The 23826-nt window shown below is 40.3% G+C and overlaps 2 protein-coding genes, 1 long non-coding RNA gene and 1 other non-coding gene across 4 annotated transcripts; all 4 read right to left on the bottom strand.

Moving 5' to 3' along the window:
• Positions 1 to 1050: 1050 nt before the first annotated feature.
• On the bottom strand, positions 1051 to 10743 carry slc4a1a (solute carrier family 4 member 1a (Diego blood group)). The gene is made up of 21 exons (XM_037688727.1): positions 10646 to 10743; positions 9563 to 9619; positions 9402 to 9457; positions 8131 to 8225; positions 7993 to 8039; positions 7741 to 7906; positions 7527 to 7662; positions 7368 to 7437; positions 7243 to 7285; positions 6992 to 7176; positions 6695 to 6902; positions 6373 to 6573; positions 6142 to 6290; positions 5863 to 6057; positions 5538 to 5783; positions 5343 to 5432; positions 3438 to 3604; positions 3088 to 3329; positions 2830 to 2999; positions 1319 to 1492; positions 1051 to 1235 (listed from the first exon to the last, which is right to left on the bottom strand). The coding sequence occupies exons 2-21, from the start codon at positions 9584 to 9586 to the stop codon at positions 1173 to 1175; spliced, it is 2727 nt and encodes a 908-aa protein (XP_037544655.1). The 5' UTR covers positions 9587 to 9619; positions 10646 to 10743; the 3' UTR covers positions 1051 to 1172.
• A 5081-nt stretch (positions 10744 to 15824) lies between these two features.
• On the bottom strand, positions 15825 to 17508 carry LOC119421357. The gene is made up of 4 exons (XR_005187360.1): positions 17395 to 17508; positions 17071 to 17168; positions 16856 to 16932; positions 15825 to 16784 (listed from the first exon to the last, which is right to left on the bottom strand). It is a non-coding gene; the product is annotated as an uncharacterized LOC119421357 (long non-coding RNA).
• A 2075-nt stretch (positions 17509 to 19583) lies between these two features.
• Positions 19584 to 20192, bottom strand: LOC119421356 (migration and invasion enhancer 1-like; the record flags this gene model as incomplete). The annotated part of the gene is made up of 3 exons (XM_037688726.1): positions 19584 to 19847; positions 19923 to 19999; positions 20105 to 20192. Coding segments are annotated over 3 exons (249 nt in total), but the record flags the coding sequence as incomplete, so codon positions are not given.
• Positions 20193 to 23626: 3434 nt separating this feature from the next.
• On the bottom strand, positions 23627 to 23698 carry trnac-gca. Its single transcript has one exon. It is a non-coding gene; the product is annotated as a tRNA-Cys (tRNA).
• Between the last annotated feature and the right edge of the window lie 128 nt (positions 23699 to 23826).

Here is a 23826-nt window from a genome sequence, read left to right as displayed (position 1 = left end):
TTTCATAACGAGATACGATTTTCTGTACAAACACATTTGTATGGATCAAATACTGTTTGTGGTATTGGCATAAATTAATCTGAGAACAAATATTTTTATTTTATCTTGTTTTAAGCATCTTGTTTAAAAAGTTACTTTGTTTTGGGGGGGGGGGGGCTGTGATTTACAATTTTTAGTATTCTACACCGCATTACAATCTAGCTGTTTTGTCTCTACTTTTCCTTTTAATTATCCTTTTGTCATTTTATTTTCATTTGTAAAAAATAATAATAATAGTATGCATCCTTTATGATTGTCTTGTTGTCGTTGTTGTCCACTGTTGTCATCGCTCTTTGTTAAAATTCAGGTCTCTCTTGTAAATGAGTCCCCGAGGCTCAACGGGACTAACCTGTATAAATAAATGTTGAATGATCATGATGTCCCTGAAGGCATCATGACTCTTAGCACCTTTTATCCCCAAGAATATAAAAATATCTCACCATGTGTATATATTTATTTCGTTTAAAATGAGCATTTTAAAGGCAGTTTTTATTTTATTTTTAATAAATCGAAAGCATGTACAGTGTTTCAAGCGCACAAATCTTTTTAGGCAAAAACAAAATGCACAATATGTAATTTACAAGAAATGCTCCCTGATGTCACCAGTGCAACAATAAACTCGAATATTAAAATTAATCTCATCACTGGCCAGTTACTGCACAATGCATTTTGTCCCAATAAAAGCTATAACACACTAAAATAAAATATACGTTCATACACATCAGGTAACACAAAAGACAACAAATTCATTGAAGCAAACTTAAGACACAAGTTAAAACTCCCCACAAAAGTTTTTTTGTACTGTTATAAATAGCATAACTCTTGCATATCTAAAACATGATTGTGATCACCTAAAAGTCATATTGTTGGATATTGAAAGAAAAAAACATAAATATATATAAATATGTCTTGTATTTTAGGTAAAAAGGGCCTAGTCTTAAATAAAAAATACAATTTTATATGAAAGCCATTGATTATATTTATGTCAAAACAGATTTTGTAGATTTATCCTGGTTGTGTAGTTAAAAACATTAATCTACAGAGGAATTGGTGTGAATAATGGCACTGAAAGGTAAAATAAAAAACAACAGTTGAAAATTACAAAAGAAGTTATTTTATGTTAAAGTTTGTGTTTATGCCAAGCCATCGTCGACGGGTTCATCATCAAATTTCACTTTAGCATCATCCGCATCCAGCTGCAACACAAACACATTCTCTTACAACAGAGAACTACACACGTGAAATTAGACAATAATATGTGAACGGAGACGTTACGTACACATTTCATCTCCTTGCTGGTGAAGATCCGGCCGGTCATGAACATTCGCAGAGGGATGGTGAGGATCAGGAAGAAAGGAAGAGCCAGAGAGAAGGGGCTTTGCTTCACCGCCCACAGGATGGCCAGACACAGAACCTGAACTAAAGTGAACAGGTGCATCTTCAGTGTCCTCACCTGCACAGACCGGACGGGATGGAAAGTTTAAAATCCAAACACAAGATTCAACACAGACAACAAAAGCACAGGTCTGGAGACTTTAGGAGTTTTTGCTTTCAGCCAAAAGTCAGTTCAATAAAACTCGTATAAAGAAACACAAATTAGTTACAAACAGACATCAAGGGAAGCAAAAACACACAATACAGTTAGAAATATGTAAATCAAACATAAAAACTCAATTTAAAACATAATTTTACTACATTTTCTAAAGAAACTCATTTTAAAACGTGCCACAAAAAACTCAAATGTCAATGTCTAAAATGTCAACACTAAATGATTTAGCTAAAATTTGCTGAAACTGCATGTTTGAAGCTTAAGGAAGCAGAACATTTGCTTAAAGCCTAAAGTAGCAAAAGACGAGCTAAAAGTTGATAATTGCTATCTAAAAGTAGCAAAATGATGGCAAAAATTAGCAGAAATATATCTAAAATTAGCAACAGGCTAGCTAAAACTTTAAAATTTGTAGCAAAAACTAGCATAATGCTTGTTAAAATTATCTAAATCTGTACAATAGTAGAAAAAAATTGCCAAAAAGCAACAGGTTAGCTAAATGTAGCAAAATGCAAGGTAAAATTTGTTAAATAAAATTAGCTAATGTAGCAATGTTTTGCTAAAAGTAGCAAAATGCTAGCTAAAGGTTGCAAAAGGCTGGATAATAGTAGCAAATTCTAGCCCAATAAGTCACAAAGGTCTAGCTTAAAATAATATAAGGCTAACTTTAATGTTGATGTTTGTCTGTCTCTGTCCTGTTCTCTCTAAGCCCAGCCAATTGAGAAAAATGGCTGCCCATCCTGAGCCCAGTTTTGGTTCTGGAGGTTTCTTCCTGTTAAAAGGGACTCGTTTATTTCCACTGTCGCCAAAGTGCTGCTCAGGATGGGAGTCGAAGTGACAATTCAACGCAGCCGGCTGGTTTTCTTAAGATGTAAAAAGTTTATAAAATGGCATTTTGTAATAATATATGGAATTTATTTTATTTCTACAGTGCGCTGGATGAATTTTGTTGAATGAATCAACACTTTATAAATAAACAGAATTTAGTTGAATTAAAACCGAAAAGTATCAGAATGGTAGCAGAGAAAAAAGCTGAGCAGGACGACAAAAATATGTTTGGAAAGTAAAACATGTAAAATATTTGTAAATAAAATGGGATAAAAAGTGTAAAAGTTAAGTATACCCCCCTGCTCCATAATGAGCTGAATGATAAATAAATGGCTTAAAGGCACAAAGAATACAGAAGTAGTTGTGAATCAGCGTTTGTCCTACAAGAGTAAAGATATTTTAAGCAGGACTGATACCCTGGTAGCGTAAGCATCAGATGGATGGTATTTCTTTGGAGTAAAGAGCAGAAGCATCCTGTCCCACATCTGGACTCCACTGAGAGAGGTGATACCCATATAGAGGAAGATGCCAAACAAGGCCGTCATGGGAATCATCTTCAGAATGGGCTCCATGAAAATTGAAACACCTAAAAGTCAGAAAGATTGTCGTCAAAGAGGAATTAATTGTTCAGAACATGCTGCGACTGCTTCAGCACTGCAGATGAGAGCACCTACCAACCATCACGGCCACAATTAGACCACTGATCCTCTGCTCAACCACCTTCTCTATCTCTGGTTTGGGGCCTTTGGTCATGACGGTAAGGGCGTTGGCGTGAGTGACGGAGCGCACAGTGGCAGCACTCAGCCAGGGCACGCCAAAGATGGAGGAGATACCCCCCACGGTGACCAACAGGAGCAGATCAAAGTGAAAACCAGATCCTTTCACCATTTTCCTCTCAGGTTTGCTCACAATCAATCTGGAACCCACAAAAATATAAAATAAAAACTGGTAAATTGTGTTTATATTTCTCACAAAGGAGTCTTTAAAGGAAGTAGAGAGACGGGATAATATAAAGCCAACTCACGTAGTGATCTGGGATTCCATGAAGATGAGGATGAAGACGAGCAGAGCAGGGACGCAGCAGGCGCCCATCATCCAAATAGGGAAAGGCTTTTTCTCTCCCATGGGGTTGATCAACCAGCCTCTTTCTCTGGGGTTGGTCACTTCAACACCTTTTGGCACGACTAGTTTCTATAAGAAGACCATGATTCATTAAGACACAATCAAAGGCAGAACAATGGTGTCTGATGTGGTTTGGATTTCTATTTGTGCTCATATAATTGTTGTTTTCATTTAAACGGAATGGCAGAAACATATGTAGCCCATTTTGTACTGTGCTATATAGTCATACTAAATTCATAGTTATATCATTTGAGTTTTAAAACAATATCTAAGTGATAAAAGTGGAATAAATTTGTAAGATAAAAACTTTGTTGTCATCTAGAAGTGTATCATTTTAAAAACAGTTCATATTTGGTCAAGAAAATCTAGTTTAAGCAGACTGAAAACAGGCAGTTGTCATTTTTTCTACGTTCCTTGAATGTTACATAAAAGTTTGTTTAAGGGGCACATGTGTGCCATGAGGCAGGTTACAACCTACTCTTTGAGTTGTGCTAAGTGTCAATCTTGTTCAGTTTTGTTTTGTATTGGATTAAGCATTTTATTTTGCCCAATCAGATGGGAATGGGTGGGGTTAATGGTACGCTGCATGAAATGTGGTTCAGTGTGAAGGGCAGACAAGTTCAGAGAGCAGCGACGCAGACGTGGGACAATAACAGAGTAAATCTTTCCATTACAACGGTCAATGCAGAGTTGCCGACTGTAACGGACTTTAAGAAGCATATGAAAGTGGTCCAAGAGCTAATCTTTGGAGAAGTTCCCCATTCAGCCGTTTGGATTCCCACCTGTGAGGTTGCTGCCAGGAAGGATCTCGGTGTTCGTGTGACATCACCTAGCATAGCATCTATAGCTGTACCCTTTCCTGATCCAATCTCAAAACTTTGTTTTGTTTTGTGAGTACAAAACTAAACCAATGCACGTGCTTTTTATTTGATTTGTTCAGTGAGCGAACGAGCTGTTTGTTTTTAGCTCCCACGCACCCAAGCATTGATTCAGGCCTGCAACGGGTTATTTTGGGGTTGAGTTTTATGTATGAAAAGCCTTAGCTTTTTTTTGTTTTGTTGTTGTTATTTAAAAACATTGTTATGTTTTATTTTATGTGTGAAGCAAATTAAATTCTTAGTGGGTTAAACAAAGCGTAAACTCATAATTCCCTTAAGTGGAGGCACCGCCATTAAATTAATTATAAACAGTAAGTTGCATCTTCTGAAAGCAGTGGTGTAGTCTACATTTTTGTAGTGCTTAGAAACCAAAGTGCACTGCTTAATACAATGTAATTGTCAATTTATTTGGAATTTTAAGCATATTGAATATTTCCAAATTTCTCTGACGCTTATATTTGAATAAATGAATAACAAACTTTGTAGAACAGTTGGCTTTGTATAAAAAAAACATGTTATATAATTTATAAAACAGCATCAAAGCAAAGCGCTGCATACAGATAGATTGTTACGGACACATGCCTAATGATATGGCCTGTATCATTGGGCACTTTTAAGTGTGTATACTGAAGTTCTTAAGCTTTTCTAGTGGGTATACTCCGTATACCCGAGTATCAGGTAGACTACACCATTGCGAAAGCTGTTAGTACGGCTGTCTTTAAAATAACGTTCCCAGGGCCCCGACCAATGTATTACTTTTCAACCTAATCTATTGATTAATTCTTTAGCTACTTGATACGGGCGCTACACATATTTTAGGTAGATTTACAATTTGGTGGTGGTCATCATCAACCACCAGCCATGTGTTACTAATTACAAACAGGAGGAGCATATTTTAGATAACAATTCACCTTTTTCACAACACATACCTGAGTGTAGGCATCCTCAATGCTGATATCCACAGCGATCATGAAGAAGATAGCAATGGGCACGCCGAAATCACCGATCAAACGACGAATCTTAACAGGCAGAGCAGAAATTCATTGCAATCAAAGTCGCATTAAATAACTTTAAAAAAAAACCAACTTATATTATCTTGAAGCTTGTTTAAAAGCTGATCTTACTGGGCCGGGGAGGAAGGTACCAGTTTTGAACTGACGGAGGAAGTACGCAATGAAGAAGCAGCCAAACATCAGGCACATGGACAGCAGGGCGGTGTTCGGGTAGGCCCTTTCAATCTCCAGCTCTTTAACGGTCGTGTTTCCGTCCGGATGGATCTCAATGTGCTCCTTAATGACTGGGTGGAAGGGGTTGTCCAGCGTGTCGTTCAGATGCTCGTAGTTCAGGATCAGAGGATGGGTTTTGAAGATCTGACGAAGGAGAAGGATGTGAGTGAACTGCAGCTGAGTTGAGGTCTCTGAGACGGATGGAGGAATGATGTGTGGAAACCTTTATGAGTTTTGCGAATGTCTCGTAGATGAAAATGAGCGAGATGAGGATGGAGAAGATTTCTTGGGTGAAGCGGGAAATGAATCGAACCAAGAAACTTCCTTCCACCGCCACGACGACGACTACAATCATGACCAGCCATATACCCACCCAGATCCGGCCCACAATGTACTCCAGACCCTGGGCCTTGCAGAACTAATATTGAAAGAGCAAAAGAGAAAGGACTTATTTAGGAAAATTGTATTTTTTAAGACTTAATTTCAGGTTTCTTGTACATACAGCAAAAAAAGCCTCTTCGAAGAGCAGCAGCGGTCCAGAGAAGCCGATGACGAGGACCGGTTGGGCGGCGAAGAAACAGAAGATGACACCCTGGACGCAGGTGGCGATCATAAGCTCGGACACACCCATCATTTTATCTGTTTTGTCAGCTAGGCGAGAACCGGAGAGAATCATTATGAGCTTCAGTTTTCAACGTACAGAGAAATCAGACCAGCTTGGACTTTGCTTTACCCAGAAGTCCTCCAAAAGTGATGGCAGGGGACAGGGCAGCGAAGTAGATGAAGATGATGGCTGAGAGGACCTGAGGGTTCAGAGCATCTGTGTAGTCGCTGAGGTAGTGACGGTAACGACGCTTGATGTCTTTCACCATTCCACCGAAAGGATAGCCTGTGCGGGCCAGAGGGTCCTCCTTGGGTTCCTCTGGACCTGTGTCTGAAAGGCAAGAAAACAAAAAACTGTTCACCAAATGACTGATGACGCAAAACGTGTTTGTGAATAGTAAATTACATTTAAACCGTTAGTATCTGCTGTAGTTCCAGTAAGGGGTGCTGACCTTCAACCCTGTCTCCAAAAGCAAGTCGGGTGTCAATGGGACGAAGTCGGTCACACAACATCTTCTTCTGGAAGGCGATGATGGGCTCCATCATGGCTATGTCTTGGATCTCAGTGGGAGGAATCACGACGCTGCAGTCCATGAAGTCTGCAACTGCGTTGGTCAGGTCTTTTTCAGTCTGGGCCAGGTAAGCTTCCAAACAGAACACCTTAAGGAGGGAGGGGAGGACAAGAAACTGTCATGTACCTGCACCAGTTTAATGCAGTGGGACTCCACTCCCCTCTTCGCATCTCCTACCCAGTCGGCCATCAGAGCAGCCATGGCACGTCCAATCTGACTGTAGTCTAACCCACTCTGGCTTGGTCCCACCATCATAAGGACGAAGCGAACAGGAACAGAAGACTGCAGAATGGACTCCATCACCACAGAGTCGGTCAGCCGGACAAAAGCAAGCACGGGCTTCTGCAGGAGGTCAAAGATGCCTGCAGGACACAAACTTTTAGCCAAAACTGCATCCAAAGACTAAAAGCTGCATCTAAAAATCATACCTGTGAGGACGATTGAAGCCTCCACATTGTCTGAACACTCTCTCTGCAGAAAACGCAAGAACAAACATCATAAATGTGATCTATGTAATGTCCATACAAAGGTACTACAGGTTGACGGTAATCACCTTCTTTGCAACGGAAAAAGTTTGCATTTGAATGTCTCCAGACTGAGTAACCGCTGGTCCTTCAGACTGACTGAAATGAGTGAAAAGTGCATGTCCTTAAAACAGAGAGACTTTATTTTCCAGCAGAAGAAACAGAAACATTTACCCCTATGGGGTTACCTGCGCCTCATTAGGAGAGCTCTCAGCAGGGCGTCTCGATCATTGGAGCGGATTTCGTTCCTGCTGAGCAGCTCGTCAACCATCCTCTCCGCCACGGAGGACAGAGTGCTGGCAGCGACGTCAAAAATGATTGCACCTGAGCACGGAGGGTTGAGGGTTACTCCAGGAAAGCTATGGTTTGTCCACATACAAATGGATGTTTTGTTTCAATCACCTGTGCTCATGGCTCTGCGGACTTGAAGCAAACTCCTAAAGGTGAGGTAGGAGACATGAGAAGGGCCCCACTTTCTCGTAGCAGAGTCCAAGTTCTCTTCGTAGCCCACCCATCGCCCAGTCTCCTGCCAGATGTTGCCCTGGAGCTCGTTCAGCTCCACGTAGGCCTGCGGTCATGGAATATGGTTAAGAAACCTCCTAGCAACCCAACATATGAGTGTTTTTAACATTTCATTTGAAGGAGCAGACTGACTTGAGCATCTCCTCTCGTGGTGGCGTTGGTGTTCAGGTTCAGAAAAGCTGGAACACAGAAAGCGAGTAGTGATTATTTGCAAACATATAAAGAAAAATCATTTTTAAACAAAATCTACAAACACTAAGAATATCTCACCGTCTGAATCACTGGGAATGATGATGGCTTCAGGGAGAGGCGCGTCCTCCTCTGTCCTCTGGGGTTCAAAGGTACCATTCTGACCCGATGAAGTTCTGTAGAAACAGAACATCGAAGAAGGAAAGGCATGAGTGTATAAAGCACCCTTCAGTGTTGCTATTTGAAAAATGATGCAGCTCAATCACTATGATTGTAAACGTGGATCGTGACTATTCTCCACTTGGCCACCAGATGGCAGCAGCACACACCTTAGTCATCAGCAGTTATCTGCTTCAGGATCCTGAATGTGGTTCATTCATAAAGACACTTTCAAACACGTGCTCTAACCGTGCAATTTGCTTCCTGCAAAGTCTAATTTGCATTTAATTGCTGATTGTAAAAAAAATATATTTGCTACAGAAAATATCTGCATTTTTCCTCAGTTTCCAATTTTCATGCTGTTTTCATCTAATTTGTATCGTCACACCCAAGCTTTTCAGCAGAGCACCTCAAAGTGTCTTTGGAATAGTGTTTTTGAATAAACATTTTATAACTTGAGCCGTGACAAATGATGCGCTCATTCATGGTCACCATCCTTTTTTTTTTTTAAATGTTCTGCTCAATCAGCATAGAGTGCTGTGACTTTTAATTCTGAGTAATAATAATAATAATTTAACAAAATTTTCCCCTCAAAAATGTGAGATCGCTTCAGTTCCTTCAAAAACTTTCTCAGAGATCTACTGCGGCCAACTTGCTCTGTTTGTGTCTTCTTATGTAGTGTTTAGCTATAGTTTTGCTAATTTAAGCTTCTAGCTAAAATGTATCCAATTTTAGTTTTTAGGCATGATTTAGCTCCCTTTAGCTTTCAGGTACTGTTGCTAATTTTAGCACTTTAAAGGTAAAAACAGCTTTTATCTCCTAATTCCTTATCATTTACAGACTTTTTTTTTAACTCTTCTTTAGCTATTGTGTGGCTGACTATAAATATATATGTCTGTTTAGCTGCTGCATGTTACAATATGTGCATGTGTGGTAGTTTGTGTGTTTCTGTTTACTACAGCTGAGAACAGCAGCTGGAAATAGATCAAAACATCTGGAGAATGATATCTTCTGCATTACAGACTGGCTACATTACACATTGTTTAAAATGATAAGAGCGATGTCTTGAACTTTCGGCGCCGATAGCCACTCAGGTTCAATGTGGCTCAAGAAATAGCCATTATCTTATCAGGAAAAAAGCGGGCAGAAATTCACTTGCGAAGGCAGAAAACGGAGATGAGGGAGAGACTTACAGCCGGAGAGGAGAGGGAAAGGCTGGCTCGTTATCTTCGCAGGACACGTCGCTGCCCTGCGTTGGAAAAAAAGAAGAAGAAAGGTTGAAGCTGTTTGATGAAAATGAGCTGAAGAAAATTGTGTTTTTCTCCAACTAATCAAGATTTCAAATTAAACCAACCTCCTCGTAACTGAAGTTCTCCATGGGTGCTGGTGTTTTTGTCTCAACTTGGATTCCCTGAACAGCAAATGAAAGGAACCAGCACACAGAGAGTGAAATAACTCTATAAGACGTGTCAAAGTCTTTTCTTATCCTCTCAGAATCAACAAAGATTAAAACCTTTCATGGAGGGAAGTACAGAACTCCCAGATTTCATCAGTAAGGACAGAAAAGGCCTCACTGTGAGGCCGTCAAACCAGGGAGTTATTATTGTGGTTAAAGGGGAAGAAATCCTTCTCCAACTGGCTCTTGATAAGACCTATTTTGAGCCTTTTTGCAGACAGTTTTGATAAAAACACCACCATCATATGTTGCGCTCTGAAACTGTCTGCAGAGCTGCAGCTCGGGTCAGATAATCGATCAGCCGTTGACCGTTCGAAGCACGATAGAGTTTAAATAGACGACTTCAGAAGCTTATCTTTGGGTTACACCCTTCACTCATCTGGTCTTCTGAGAGACAAGACAGCAAAAAGTTCAAATGGTTTCTGTAGCGCCAAGTTATAGAACAATTTCTGAATGGATAAGTATTTCATTTATAATAAAGTTTGAAATATTTATGAAGTTTTATGTTAAAAAATATATATTTTAAACATTTCTGTTCTGTCTGCATACACTGACTCTGCATTTGCTCAGACAAATGAGGAATAAAAACAGTTTTTTTTTTTTAACTAAACAAGTTTATAAATGTAGCTAATTTAAAAAAAAAATCTATAAATCAAGAGAAAAGTAGTGCAATATTAAAACAGAAGCAAAATCCTGTCAGGTTAGAAATATATTTCCTTTTCATTTATAATAATTCTGCTTTATACAGCTTCAAGAAGTGCAGTAACATTTTAAATAAGATAAAAAGGAAGTACGACAATTTATTTCCCTTCTAGAATAATTTAAGTTCAAAGAACGTGTCCTCCCTGAGCTCCTGGTTATGGCTTGAGCTGGACTATATTCAGATATTCATTTAGTTTTAGATATAATTTCTGATTCATTGGAGCTAAAAAAAATTAATAGATAATCTAAGTCCAGGCCAGAGGAGGCCACACCCCTTACCTGTATGCAGGTACTCCCACCTGGTCTCCACCAGGATGATCGATGCTCTGTCAGCCTCGGCGAGCTCGGCGACAAAGTGAGCCGGGACAAATGAAAAGATGAGTACAGCGAGAGAACCCGAGAAGCGGGAACACCCACTAGAAAGTACGTCGGCGGAGCAGCGCAGCGCCCCACAACCCCTCTGGTTGTTCCCTCAGCTGGGTGGATGACACACAAACATCTCTATCTGCTCAGGACACCTTGACTCAGGGATATCCCAGCCCTAATTTGCCTGCACCGCCCTCTCAGCGAGGACTAAGTCCAAGAACAGAAGCAGCCTGGGCCTGATCGTGTCAGAAGGCCCCACACGGGTCAAAAGGGGGGCAAAGGGCAGTATCAAGACCTGAGCATCTTTCTACGTCATCCTGTTTACACACTGGGGATTCCCTTTTAGAATTGATTAAAGATTGGGGGGGGGGGGGGTAGCCCCATGTCTGATGTGAAGACAACAAACTTGACTTTACAAAAACAACCTTCCAGCTCAGTTTTTTTGTTTTTGTTTCCAGAGTCGAGGCCGGAGCAGAAAGGCGAGGCCTCCTCTGCTGCTGCTTGGAGTTGAAGCTGGTTGCTGGTCCTGACTCATGATGCACGACCGACTGCTGAGGAGAGGAAAACACTCACACGTTTTAAAATTTATAGACGATGCAGAACTGAAGGCATCTCTGGTCTAATCGCATGTCTTACGGACATGACTTCCAGACGCTGTTCATCTGCTGAAGAGCCTGAAACTCCTCACTTTCTCCACTCGTCCACTTTTAAACGCACGGTGAGCAGAAAGCAGATGTAAGAAATGCACAGAAAATAAGTGAAAAAGCAGCAAAAGTCCAAAGAAAAACGACAATTCTACAAATCAAGACTGCTTCAAAACAGCGTGTCTCCCTGGAAGCAAAGCATACAGACATTAGAAGCGATTTAAACTTTTGCACAGTAAAAAAAAAAAAAAAATCATAATATAATATATAATATTTTGCTTCAGAGTGATTCAGTTGTTCTGCTGTTATGAGTGGTCCGTTGGTGCAGTTTTGAAATAAAACATGTAAATTATACGCCGCAAAGTGACGCTCCATCGGTGAAGAGTGAGCTGACTTTAAATAGTGGCACGGCACACAACATCAATAAAACTCGCAAAAAATAGTGACAAAAAAAAAAAAAAGATTTTGGTGACAAATATGAGAAAACTCAGCTGTGTTTGTACTTTTACAGCTCAGGCATACCTCACAGTAGAAGCATTAAGTCAGGTCACAGAAAGTCAGACTTTTACCTACCTCTTCTTCTTTCGGTTGACAATCCAATTACATGGCAACATGGCTTGCCATACATTCACCAGCCACACGCGGCCAATTCACTCCGCGCTGACCGGCCTTGAAAGAGGTAAAAAGTTCAGTTACGCTTCAGATGGTCTACTGCCAGCGATCCATCAGCCCAAATGGACGCTCATTCAGCCGCTGCACTCAGCGGACGCGTGCAGTCGATGACCCAACCGGGTGAGATCACAAAACATGCGACATGTCTAAGCAGGGTCCGTGTCTGAATAATGCAGAATGCAGGCAGAAGCGGGGATTCAATGCGCTTTGACAGAACAAAGAACAAACACTCCCTCAGCTCAGATCTTCTGCCCACTTAGTCATGCGCGTCCGCTGACCGTTAATAACTTTATAAGCAGTCAAAGCTTAACTAAAAATGTCTGTTTTTTTTTTTTCCGGGTTTGGACCTGTAATTACTGTTAATTTGTCGGATTGGATGGAGTTCAGAAATTATGGCTGCAGGCTGGGGCCGGGTTGGGTCGGATTTTTTGGACCCGATTGCAACTCTTAACAGGTAGTTCTGACTCTGCAACTGTTTGTTTGAGGGAGCGACAGATGCGGTTGTGTGGTTGCCATGGTGACCACAAAGAGCCAAATGGCAGTAGCTATAACGTTTTTTTTTTTACAACTTTAAACGAGCTGAAATCCTCTCCAAGGAGCCAAATGAGCCGATTGTGAAGCTGTGGAGCGATTAAAGCTAACTGTGGCTATCAAGAGGAAATACACCTTTATTTGTGTTTCTTGTTGCACTCTTTCCCTTAAGCGTACGACTATTTACTACCTGGCTCATCACTCGACAGTCGCAGCCGTTTACATTTCAGAAAATCTGAGCAATCTGGAATCAAGCAGATCTAATATTTTATTAGCCCCTTTTATTCATTTTATATACAAACGATTGTCGCAGCCAGTCACATCTCTAAGTTCCTGATGACTCTGTCGTCCTGTCCCTTCTCTGCAGTGATGACCCAGACCCCGGGCCTGTGGTCGGGGACTTCACTGAATGCTGCGAGTCTTCCTTTTTAAACTTAAATGTTTATAGACCAAGGAGATGGTCATTGGTTTTAGAAAAGACTCTTCAGTTGCCGCTCCCGAGGTCATTAACGGTGAAGCTGTCGAGATGGTGCATCAATATAAATGTCTGGGAACTGTTCTCCATGACAAACTGACCTTTGACCCTCATGTGAACTCACTTTGTAAGAAGGCCCACCATAGGATGTATTTTTATTCATCCATCCATTTTCTTTACCCGCTTGTTCCATTTTGGGTCACGGGGGTCGCTGGTGCCCATGTCCAGCAATCACTGTGCGAGGGGCGGGGTACACCCTGGACGGGTCGCAAGTCCATCACAGGGACACATAGAGACAAACGAGACAAACAACCATTCACTCTCTCACTCACACCTAGGGTCAATTTAGAGTTACCAATCAGCCTAACATGCATGTTTTTGGTCTGTGGGAGGAAACTGGAGCACCCGGAGAAAACCCGTATTTTTATTCAGTTCAATTCAATTCAAAAATATTTTATTAATCCCAGAGGGAAATTATTTGTTGTTGTAACTTGTTATCCTCATTTCATTAAGAGATGTTATAGATACTGATGGCTGTATCATTATTATATATGCTATATATTATATTATAGTATATTATGCTGTATCATTATTGTATTATCAGAAGCTCTGTGGTTTTAATGTTGATTCTAATTTTACGAGAACGTTTTATTCATGTTTTATTGAATCTCTTTCAACTTTCACCTTCATCTGTTGGTTTGGACTTTTGACAGGCAAACACAGGAACAAGCTCTGGGGGATTGTCAGGATGTGCAGCAAAACTGCTGGCATAGCTCTGCAGAACCTCACTGACCTACACAAGGCGAGGTCGGCGAACAAGGCCGGGCTGATTCTGGCAGATCCTGTTCACCACTCCATGGTGAGTTCAGGTTGCTTCCATCTGGACGCAGGTATCTGCTGCCCAGGTGTAGGACGAACAGACTGAATACCGTATTTTTCGGACTATAAGGCACACTTAAAATCCTTTAATTTTCTCTAAAATCGACAGTGAGGCTTACGTATTAATTCTGGTTGTGCTTACTGGCCTCAAATCGATTTTATGTGGTTATAGTGAATGAGTTGAATGAAGTTTGACTTATGTTTTGTTTCTCTTGATGCACCTTATAGTCTGAAAAATACGGTAACTCATTCATCCCTGTAGCGATCAGGCTTCTCAACGAACAGTGATGGTTTATATACTGTTGTTTTAATGTCTTAATGTCTAGTATGGATGTGTTGTGTGCCTGCTGACTGTGAAACAAATCGCCCCTCGGGGATAATAAAGATTTTTGAGCATGAACTTAGTTTTTGGTCTCACTGTCCTGCTGCTTTAGTCTTCACTGGAGCTGCGACCCACAGGAAGGAGCTCCTCTGTTTTCAGGACAGAGTCAACTCACCTTGTTAAATTCCAAGAATTCCTCGAGGAATGCACGCCACCCTCCACCTTTCATGCCAGTTTTAAACCGAGGTCATTAAAAAAAACGAGCGGATTGCTCAAAGCTTGCAAGATGAGTTGAGTCACTCTCAGCTGCTCGTTATCTTTAGGTGCAAGTCGTTTTTTTGTGCATCTAAAAAAGGCGTACATGAGTAATAATGTTGAGAAACGGAGTGGAGGCGGCGGGGGCCCAGCTGAAGTCAGGTTATCGCTCATCATGGCGGCTATCTGCTGCGTCCATGTGGCTCAGCTTACAATATACAGACACTCCCATTCCTCTTTTCTCTTTTCATATACACCAGCCTTTAAATATTGTTTAGGATGTTCAAGAATCACCAGTGGGAGACTTGAGTTTTAATAGCGAGAATTAAAACTGTACGCCAAGTTTTAAAGTAAATAGTGATTTGTGTTGCATACGAAGCTTTTCGTGTGAACATCAAGTGACCGAGGTGTTAAATGTGAAGCTTCACTGTAGGAAATTCAATTAATACATTTGTATTGATTATAAATTAAATTCACCTCATTCCCAGACACCTTTGTGCAGAAATTGAAGCATAAAGGCGCTTTTTATTAATAATTTTTAACGAGGCATCACAGCTGAGCTCTATCAGGGTTGGCACAAACAGGCTGGAGGGAGTTATCACCGAAGGCCAGAACTAAAGACCCACCTAGACCCGGCACAACACAGACCAGTAAACACGGCCCAGCTTGTTTGCTGCAAATCAAAATTATTATGCTCATTTATTTAAACTTAAACATAAGAAGTGAGATTTAAAATCAAAATGAAGACAGCATTGTACATTCTGGGATATTTATTTTTTTCTTCTCGCACGTTTCACCACACCGACTTTTTAAATTTAGTTTTAAGAAACACCCAGTACGGTAATTTGTTGCTATGCAGGATTATTTCTCTGGACGTGTTTTAATCCGCAGCTCTCGTTGGGTTTCAGTCAAACTTTAGCATGACTGCACATTTTAAAGCCTAAAGACAAAATCTATATATTTTTTACATGATTTGAAACAAAAACCTGAAAAGATTCAAACATTTTGAATTTTTATTTTGCCCGTTAAGATTGCTTAATTGTTTTTGCTACTACCACGCCCAACTTTAGCTGAGTTACAGCCTTCTTTGTGTTGGCTAATGTTAATAAGCTGTGGCAGCCATTTTGAATTTGACTACCAAAATTATGTTGATGCACATCCAATGATTCATTTCTAATTTCTTTAAATTTAGTCCAGTTGTTCATGAGAAAGATTGCTGACTGACAGATGGCAGGAGATAACAGCCAATCCAAAACGTAGCTTTGTTCCATCTATAAACTTTTATTCATGTAGGACACAAAACAGAAAGAAACGTTTGTTGCCTGCGTTTGAACTTTATTCATTGCACAAGAATGAACCCCGAGTGACAAGTTACAGTTCAGTGATTTATGGAAACACTCCATTTGACAGTTTTACAAACAGCACACTAAATTTGACATTAAACTCCAATTTGACTCCAACATCTCAAGGTCTGTTGAGTTTGGCGCTCTCTAGTGCCATTACAAGAATCGCTCATCGTTATTTCCCGAGTGTGATTAAAGCTGTCCAGATGTGGGCTGTTCAACCATAAATTTAATAATAAAAGAGCAGACTAGATGCTTCCTGTTCAAAATAATTTCTGCCAGTGGAGAAAACTCTTAAACTGAACTCCATACAGCTGTTGTGGAGGCGTTTTATCGAAATGACCGTTTTGCAGGAACACGTTCAATTGTTGGCATTAACGGGTGTGTTTATTTTGTGAATAAACACACCAAGTGTAAAAACTGAATGTCGTTTCTGCCGTAGTGTTAAGTTTGTGTGTAAACAAGTGATTACGATACAAAATCTGCAGTTTGGACTTTAAGGTGGGCCATTCACGATGAGATAACTCGATAAACATTTATCAGCTCTCAAAGGAATGCTTATGGTGTTAGTTATTTACGTCTTCGTTTCAATAAGGCTCATGAACTACTGGAAATTGCCAGGCAACGAGATGGCGTCAAAATATGAACAAGTTCTCTCAAACCTTTCTGCGACACACTCTCCCCGTCTCTGTTCCTATTTAAAAAGAACTCCAGGAATAGATTATTCAAACCATAACCTTTAGGATTTTAGGCTACAGTAATCATTGACAGCCTGAAGGACCTGATTGGAGCAGAGAGAGGAGCCAGATGTCACCAGATGTTGGCGACTTGCACAGAACCCAGCTAGTGGTCTGTGCTTCGTTCTCGTCGATTACAGCGGAGTCTTTTCCAAACCGTGCCCGTCGTTGGCGTCCTCGATTTGGTCCAGAATCTGTAGCAGGGAAGGCACCGCATTAAACACAGTATTTGCCTTTGAAATCGTTAATAATTTGTGTCCATTACCTCGCTCACATCTGGGAATCGACCGGATTTAAGCTTGGAGAAGACGAGCTGCCCGTTGACTTCAACCTCAAAGGCATCTGTAATTTAAGAAAACAAAGAAAATTAGAAATAAATAAATAAACACCTTGTGGGAAGTTAGTCTTTAGTGGTTGGTTAAATTTAACTCAGTATGTAAAGTGTTACAGTCACCGTCAGGTTCAAATGCATGCACTTACTCCGTCTCCCTATGAAGCTCGACACATCCGCATCGGGAAACTTTGCCTGAATGGCCCGCAAAAGCACCCGAAAGCGGCTCGTGTACCCTCATCCACCGCTAGGTGGGGATAAAAACAGACCAACAAACACAAGGACTTAAAAAAAAACCAACTTTCAACAACCAACGACGTATCGTTTGAGTTACAGCACATTAGCTTAGCTGTGAGTGCTAACGGTAGCCATTTAAATATACCTTCAAAACGTGATTCAGAGAATACAAAATATTAAGTATAGGCAAATAAACATACAAAAAGATAATGATGTGCACAATAAATTATAATTACCAGTACTCGACTCTAACTACGACCCCCATTTTTCCTGTTTTTATGTTTGTTTTGCTTCGTCGTCGCAGCGACTCTTCAACTTTTTCTCAACAGCCTAATAACGCCGAACAGAGACGGGGCGGGGCTTATAAACTCAAACGTCATTACGTAATGCGTAACGTCAACACTGAAACCTGAAAGACGACGTGAGGAGAAACTGCCAGTCATACCGAATCGGAGAAATTCCAAGATGATTTAAAGCCATAGCGCTCCCTAAAAACGTTATCGCGGGATGTCACGGTCAGATTACATGTTGTGAATGACTCTCAGCTACGACCACATCATTGTTATCTGCATATCTAAAACTGACTCAGTTAAAGCTAACATTTTTGTGCTTTAAGTTTGTGGTAGACAGTCTTGAATTTGAGTGACTCTAAAATTTAATCAGTTACAGAGTTACACCCAACCAGTGGTTTGGGAGATATTTTGCTTACAGGCAAACAGGGTTAACCAACGGTTAGCGCAAAGTTTTCAGCAATAATGCTATGAAAAGCACTTGGAAAATGTGTTGTGAATGCCACTCAGCGACGACTACACCAAATTAAACCCCAATATCTGTAAAATTGACTTGAGTTATAACTATTTTCATCTATTACAAGTTGGCTTTGGTGGCTGTCAAAAGATAACCAGAACATTTGGATCCAGTGATATATTTCTTGAAAGTTTCAGTAATATACATCCAGTTGTTCATTGAGTTGACTCCAGATGGTTTTAGGCAAAAGTCTTGTGCAACCTGTTGCACCTTCTAATATGTATTGGGAATCAGCCTCAGCTACTACCACACTCAAATTTAGGTTAATATCTGTGTAACTGACTGAGTTATAGTAGCTAATTTTGAATCAAGTTGACACCAAAAGGTAATCAGAAGTAGATGCACAGCCAGTGATAACTTTCTGCCAGTTTCAGTAAAATGAATTGAGACGTAGATGACATATTTTAAAATATACACATTTGCCTTTGGGCAGTGGTAAATTTAGTAAAAATGAAGGTAAAAAACAACTGATATCTTCTGTCACAATTCAAGCCTAAATACAAAATATGTCTTTCAGGACTGCATCTTTTATTACAAACACAAGTCACCAAACTGTGAAGAACTCCGTAAATACTCTGATTTGGTGAATTATGTTATGGGTTGTGCATACAATGTCAACGATACCCACGTTTTGTAATCAAATTACAACCTTTGCTTGAAACAGGAAGTGCCTGCACCGTCCCACAGCCACCTCCCCTGAGCTAACACAGTGTCACCATTGATGTATTTGCTAAACTTCTCAGGAACTGCAGAATGAAAACAGCCCGTTTGGCACGTAAGGCCGCTGCATCGCCTTAATCCACAGCGGAGAGTTGACATCCTATCAAGAATATTAATTTAAAAAATAACAATAATCTGAAGGAATGTCTCTTTAAAAAGTTCAACATGTGCAGGTGGTTTTCTGAGGAATAAAGCAGTTTTAAATTAATAACTGTCTTTCTGAAAGGTCAGTTGTTAAACAGGTTTGTCACATTTGACATAAAAGGGTTTTATACAGAAAAGCAAAATGAACACATTCATGCCAGGGGTTACAATTTATTAATTTAAAAAGTAAGTAATCAGCACATCATCATGAGGGTTACTTTTTATTCAGGGATGCTTATACAAGCTCTGCACAGGAAATACATTTCCAAAAGTAAGATGTAACTTTCTGGGTACAACAGCGCGTCACTGTTTTCCCCACATCAGTGACTAACTACAGGAAGAGGACAGAATCCATTTTCTCAAACTCGTTTTGCAGGATCATGGCTAATCGTCGTTAGTCATCAGAGTCAGGGAGTTTACAGAAGGCGAGACACGCAGAAGAGGAAATGAAAGATGTAAAAACTGAATGTTTAGCTTAAAATTAAAGTGACAACTGCTGCGTTTAACACACTCGATTCAAAATCTGCAGCTTGGAGAACGAAGTAATCAAGTTGAGTGGGGAAAAAAAAAGCAGCTGATGAGATAAAACCACTTCTTATATTTAAATTATATATTAAAAGACACGTAAAGTTCTTGGCAGAGCTGATGCTGAACACAAAACACGACAATGAAGACAAATCCGAGGACGCCTATCTGCGACAAACTGTGCAGGTCTCTGTTCCTATACGAGCCGAACTCCAGGAATGGATCCATCATACCATAACCTTTAAGACTTTCAGCTACAGTACTCATTAACAGCCTGGAGGGTCGAATGGGAGCAGAGAGAGGAGCTGACTTTCTGCAGAACCTGCACAGGAAGCAGCTCAAAGTGCTTCATCCCGGCTGGATCTCAGATGAAACCGTGCTCCCGTCGCAGCAGCAGGACAGAGGGGGGCTACAAGATGGTACAATTTTCTTGGCATCTGAGGATCCTCTCCAAAGGTTTCCCATCGTAGGCGTTCTTGACCTGGTTTAAAACCTGAAGCAGAAAAAGCCCCACATAAATCACAACGTTTGCCTTTAAATTTCCTAAAAAAAAATCTTAATCACTCACATCTTCGTCACATGGGAAGCCATGACGGTCAAGCTTGGAGAAGACAAGCTGTCCGTTAATTTTGACTTCGAAGGCACCTAGAATTGAAGAAATCAAGAAGAAAAATGAGCGAATAAATCTTTGTAGGGAATGTGAATTAAAATTATGGCATCAAAGAGCAAACATTACTTCCAACAGCTTACCTGGTCTTCCCACAATACCTTTCACTCCCGTACCAGGAAACTTCTTGCTGATTAAAACGGCAAGCTCCTGATAGCGGGAAAAGTATCCTCACCCATTGCTACATTAAAAAAGGTAAATCAGAAAGAGCTATGATAAATGACATATCATATGAGATGCAGCACGGCTCTGCTGTGAGCTTTTAAAATGAAACTCAGGTGAAATATAGAAGATAAATGTTACAAAAATAAAACGAGTCAAATGAAATATAATTACCAGTATTCGATTCTGACTGTGACACCCATTCCTGCTGTTTCTGAGATGATGAGCGACTTCTACACAAACCTGTTTGGGTGTCTGTTATCCACTCTTTATACACAGGTGAGGACAGAGGGGCGGGGCTTACTCACCTGGAACCGGAGCAGAGACAGAAACTGTCCAACGAAAAGGAATTTGGGAAAAAGGCAAAGGAAATGTAAAACTAACAACAGATAAAAACTGAAAAAGAAAACGTGATACGTTAAACACAAAACAATTAGACGTTTTTGTGACCGTACCGTTTTCTTATTTTTCAGCTTTCACACACAAGTCAACAACCAAGCCCAATCTTACTTTAAATATATAATTGCTTCACTTTATTCTCAGATTGCAGGTTTACTTGGGGTTCCTTGAGTTTCTAAAACTATAATGGGAGGCAGATCTTTCAGTTATCAGGCTCCTCTCTTGTGGAACAAACTTCCAGTTTCTGTCCGTGAGGCTGACACCTTGTCTACTTTTAAGATTAGGCTTAAGATATTCCTTTTTGATAAATCCTATATGGTTGGCTCAGGTTTCTGGGTGTATCCCTTAGTTATGCTGCTGTCAGTCAGTCAACTTTATTTATAACCGTAGGGAGATTTGATTAGTGAAACGAGTCAGCAAGACATACACACAACATTAAAAGTGACCAGGTGCTTTAAGATAAATAAAAGTCCCCCATCTTAAGAACAATATCAGCGTCAGAATAACAAGATAAAATAAAAAAATTATAAAAACGATAAGACAAGATAAAATCAGTTAAGGCCAGATAAAAGCGGATAAGACAAAAGACGAAAGGAAAAAGCACATTATAACAACATCAAATGAGATTAAACAAGATTTAAAAAATTAACTATTATATGCTCAATTGAATTTAAGAAACGGGTGGCAACAGGAACAAATATGGCTTTAAGTTTATGTTTAGGCACTAAGGATCTGCGTCCTGATGGGAGGTGCCTGAACTGGCAGTGCAGAGGATGAGACCCGTCTTTTAAAATGGATCCAGAGATCCTCAGTAAGTGCCTGGAGTACATTCTGGGTTTATTTGCGTTTCTCCTGTTGGCTTACTGGACCACTTCACTATTTGGTTCGTGTCACTCAGTTCTTGTTTCTGAAAGAAAGATTGCCAAAACATGACACTAAGCAGAAAGATAAAACTGATTCAGTAAAAGCACGATAAAACAGAGTCAATAAAGTTTTGTCGTTGTCGGACAGTTTTCTGAGGCTAAACAGGTGGCTGGTTCAGTTTTGTAGGAGTTGTGGTTTTGTCCCTGGTGTCGTGTTTACGTCTTGCATCCCTTATCTCTTTCTTTGGCATCTGTGATTACTCACAGATGCCTTTACTTGATCATAGGCTGCTGGAGGAAAAACTGACCACATCTCCTCACTCCGCTGGTGTCTTTACTCGCTCTACCGTTCATTTTTGTATTCGTGGTTATTTCTATTTTTAACATGCTTTTTTTGGTCTCATAGAAAGTGCACTTGGATCAGCAATTCTGTGTTTGTGTCTCTTTCCTTTCCTCTCTAATTCCAGTGAAAGCAGATGACGGCCCATCCTGAGGCTTTTGCTGGTTCTGCTGGAGGTTTCTTCCTGTTAAAAGGGAGTCATTCCTTTCCACTGTCACCTGTGTGTTGCTCAGGATGAAGAGAAAATTTGATGCAATCTGCTTAGACAACTTTTACTAATTGTCATTTTATAATATTTGTGAATATTGTTGTATATTGTATTGTCTCCAGAGGTGTTGTCTGTTGTGAATTTTCGCTACATACATTCCCAAAGTCAGCATCTCATTTCCCATTTGAGAAAAGTAATAGACAAGAATATATTCAATAAATACGCACCTGTTCCGGTCCTGCAGGAGACAAATTATTTTTTAGGTTTTAACTCTAAGCTATGCAGGATGCTGTTAACCACATTCATTATTCATTATTTAAATTATACAATTAAATGAAGTATTCAAATGATCATTTTGCTCCAAACAGGAAGTGTTTTCCACCCATTTGTGTCAGTTTCCATCCAGTTGGTCGACATTCCCAAAAGCTAACCTCTGATCTCCCAGGCTTCTTGCAGAATAAAAGCAACTTGTTTTGACTGATGCAGAGCTCTGTAGGACTGGACGTCTTGTCCATCGCTGCAGAGGAGAGCTGAGGTCATTTTGTTGAACACCAAGTCAAGCAGGGTGTGTCCAGGAGTCTAAACGTGGTGAGCTGGATTACATTCTCAGGAAGTTGGTCGAGAAATACACAAAAACAAACAGGTTGGGTGAGATGTTCTGTAAGCTGTTGAGGAGCCTCGATCGTCCTCATACCAGGCTACATTCCAGCTGCAGATAAATACTGAGTGTTTAGCTTCACTCTTTGTTGTGAGTTCTCAACAGGCTCGTGTGTGTTTGGTTTGTCAACACAGACTCATTTACCTGCTATCAAGGTGAGCCTAACTGTGCTGAGCGTGCTCCAGTACATCCTGCATCTTCAGTGTATCCATACAACCATGATCACCTGGCGGTAAAGACAAAGGCCATCATGTTTTTGCCCGTTTCCATGGGTGAGCAAGTGTGTATTTGTTTGCACTGTTAGTAAAACATTCTCAGAACCACTGGATGGACCTGTACGTAACGCTACGAACTGATGATTGGATGAACATGTACAACCTTAGGAGTCAATTCCATTCAAGATGGCCACCATAGCTGAGCAACCTTTACCAACACAAAAATGGTTCCAATTCAGCCAGTTTTACTGACGATGAGCTCCAGTATGATGTGGTAGTAGTCGAGACTCTTCCTGGAAACAAAACCTGAGTGCTAACTGGTCTGTTTCTAACACTATTATTGTTAAGATGGCCGCCAGAGCCACCTCACTCACAAAACACAAACTGCTGTAGTGTGGCCATTTTCACATATTCAGGTAAGATTTGGCAGTGGGATTAACGCGTCTAAATAAAGGTTGGATGAATGAAAGTGTGGTGGTAGATGAGAGTCATACTCAACATGCAATCAGAGCACTACATTTTGTACTCTTAAAAACGTTGGCTTTAACTGTTAATGACTGCTAGCAAAAGATATGAACTAGTGGACAGCTTTGAATTAAAAATGACTCTGAACTTGAGATATTTTGTTGAAAGTCTCATTTCAGCAGCTGAACATCATCTTCATATGATATCATGCAGGATGTGGCTGTGCCTTGTGTTGAACCAACCTGTAATGTGATTATCTTCTGTATAAATAAAGGAGTTGGTGTTCACATGAGAAAGGGGGCACCCAGATTTGAACTGGGGACCTGTTGATCTGCAGTCAAATGCTCTACCACTGAGCTATACCCCCATTGTGACAACATGTGGACAAATGTTTTATTGTTGGTCATTTTCATCTAAAGCAAATTGTTTTCCAGTAAAAAAAGAGTTGAGTTTGATCAATTAGTTGTTCCCTTCAACAATAAATGTATCTAAATT

The sequence above is a fragment of the Nematolebias whitei genome, chromosome 15, assembly GCF_014905685.2.
Source record: "Nematolebias whitei isolate Nwh7 chromosome 15, NemWhi1, whole genome shotgun sequence".
In the NCBI taxonomy this organism is placed as follows: domain Eukaryota; kingdom Metazoa; phylum Chordata; class Actinopteri; order Cyprinodontiformes; family Rivulidae; genus Nematolebias; species Nematolebias whitei.
This window is presented reverse-complemented; position numbering and strand designations above follow the sequence as displayed.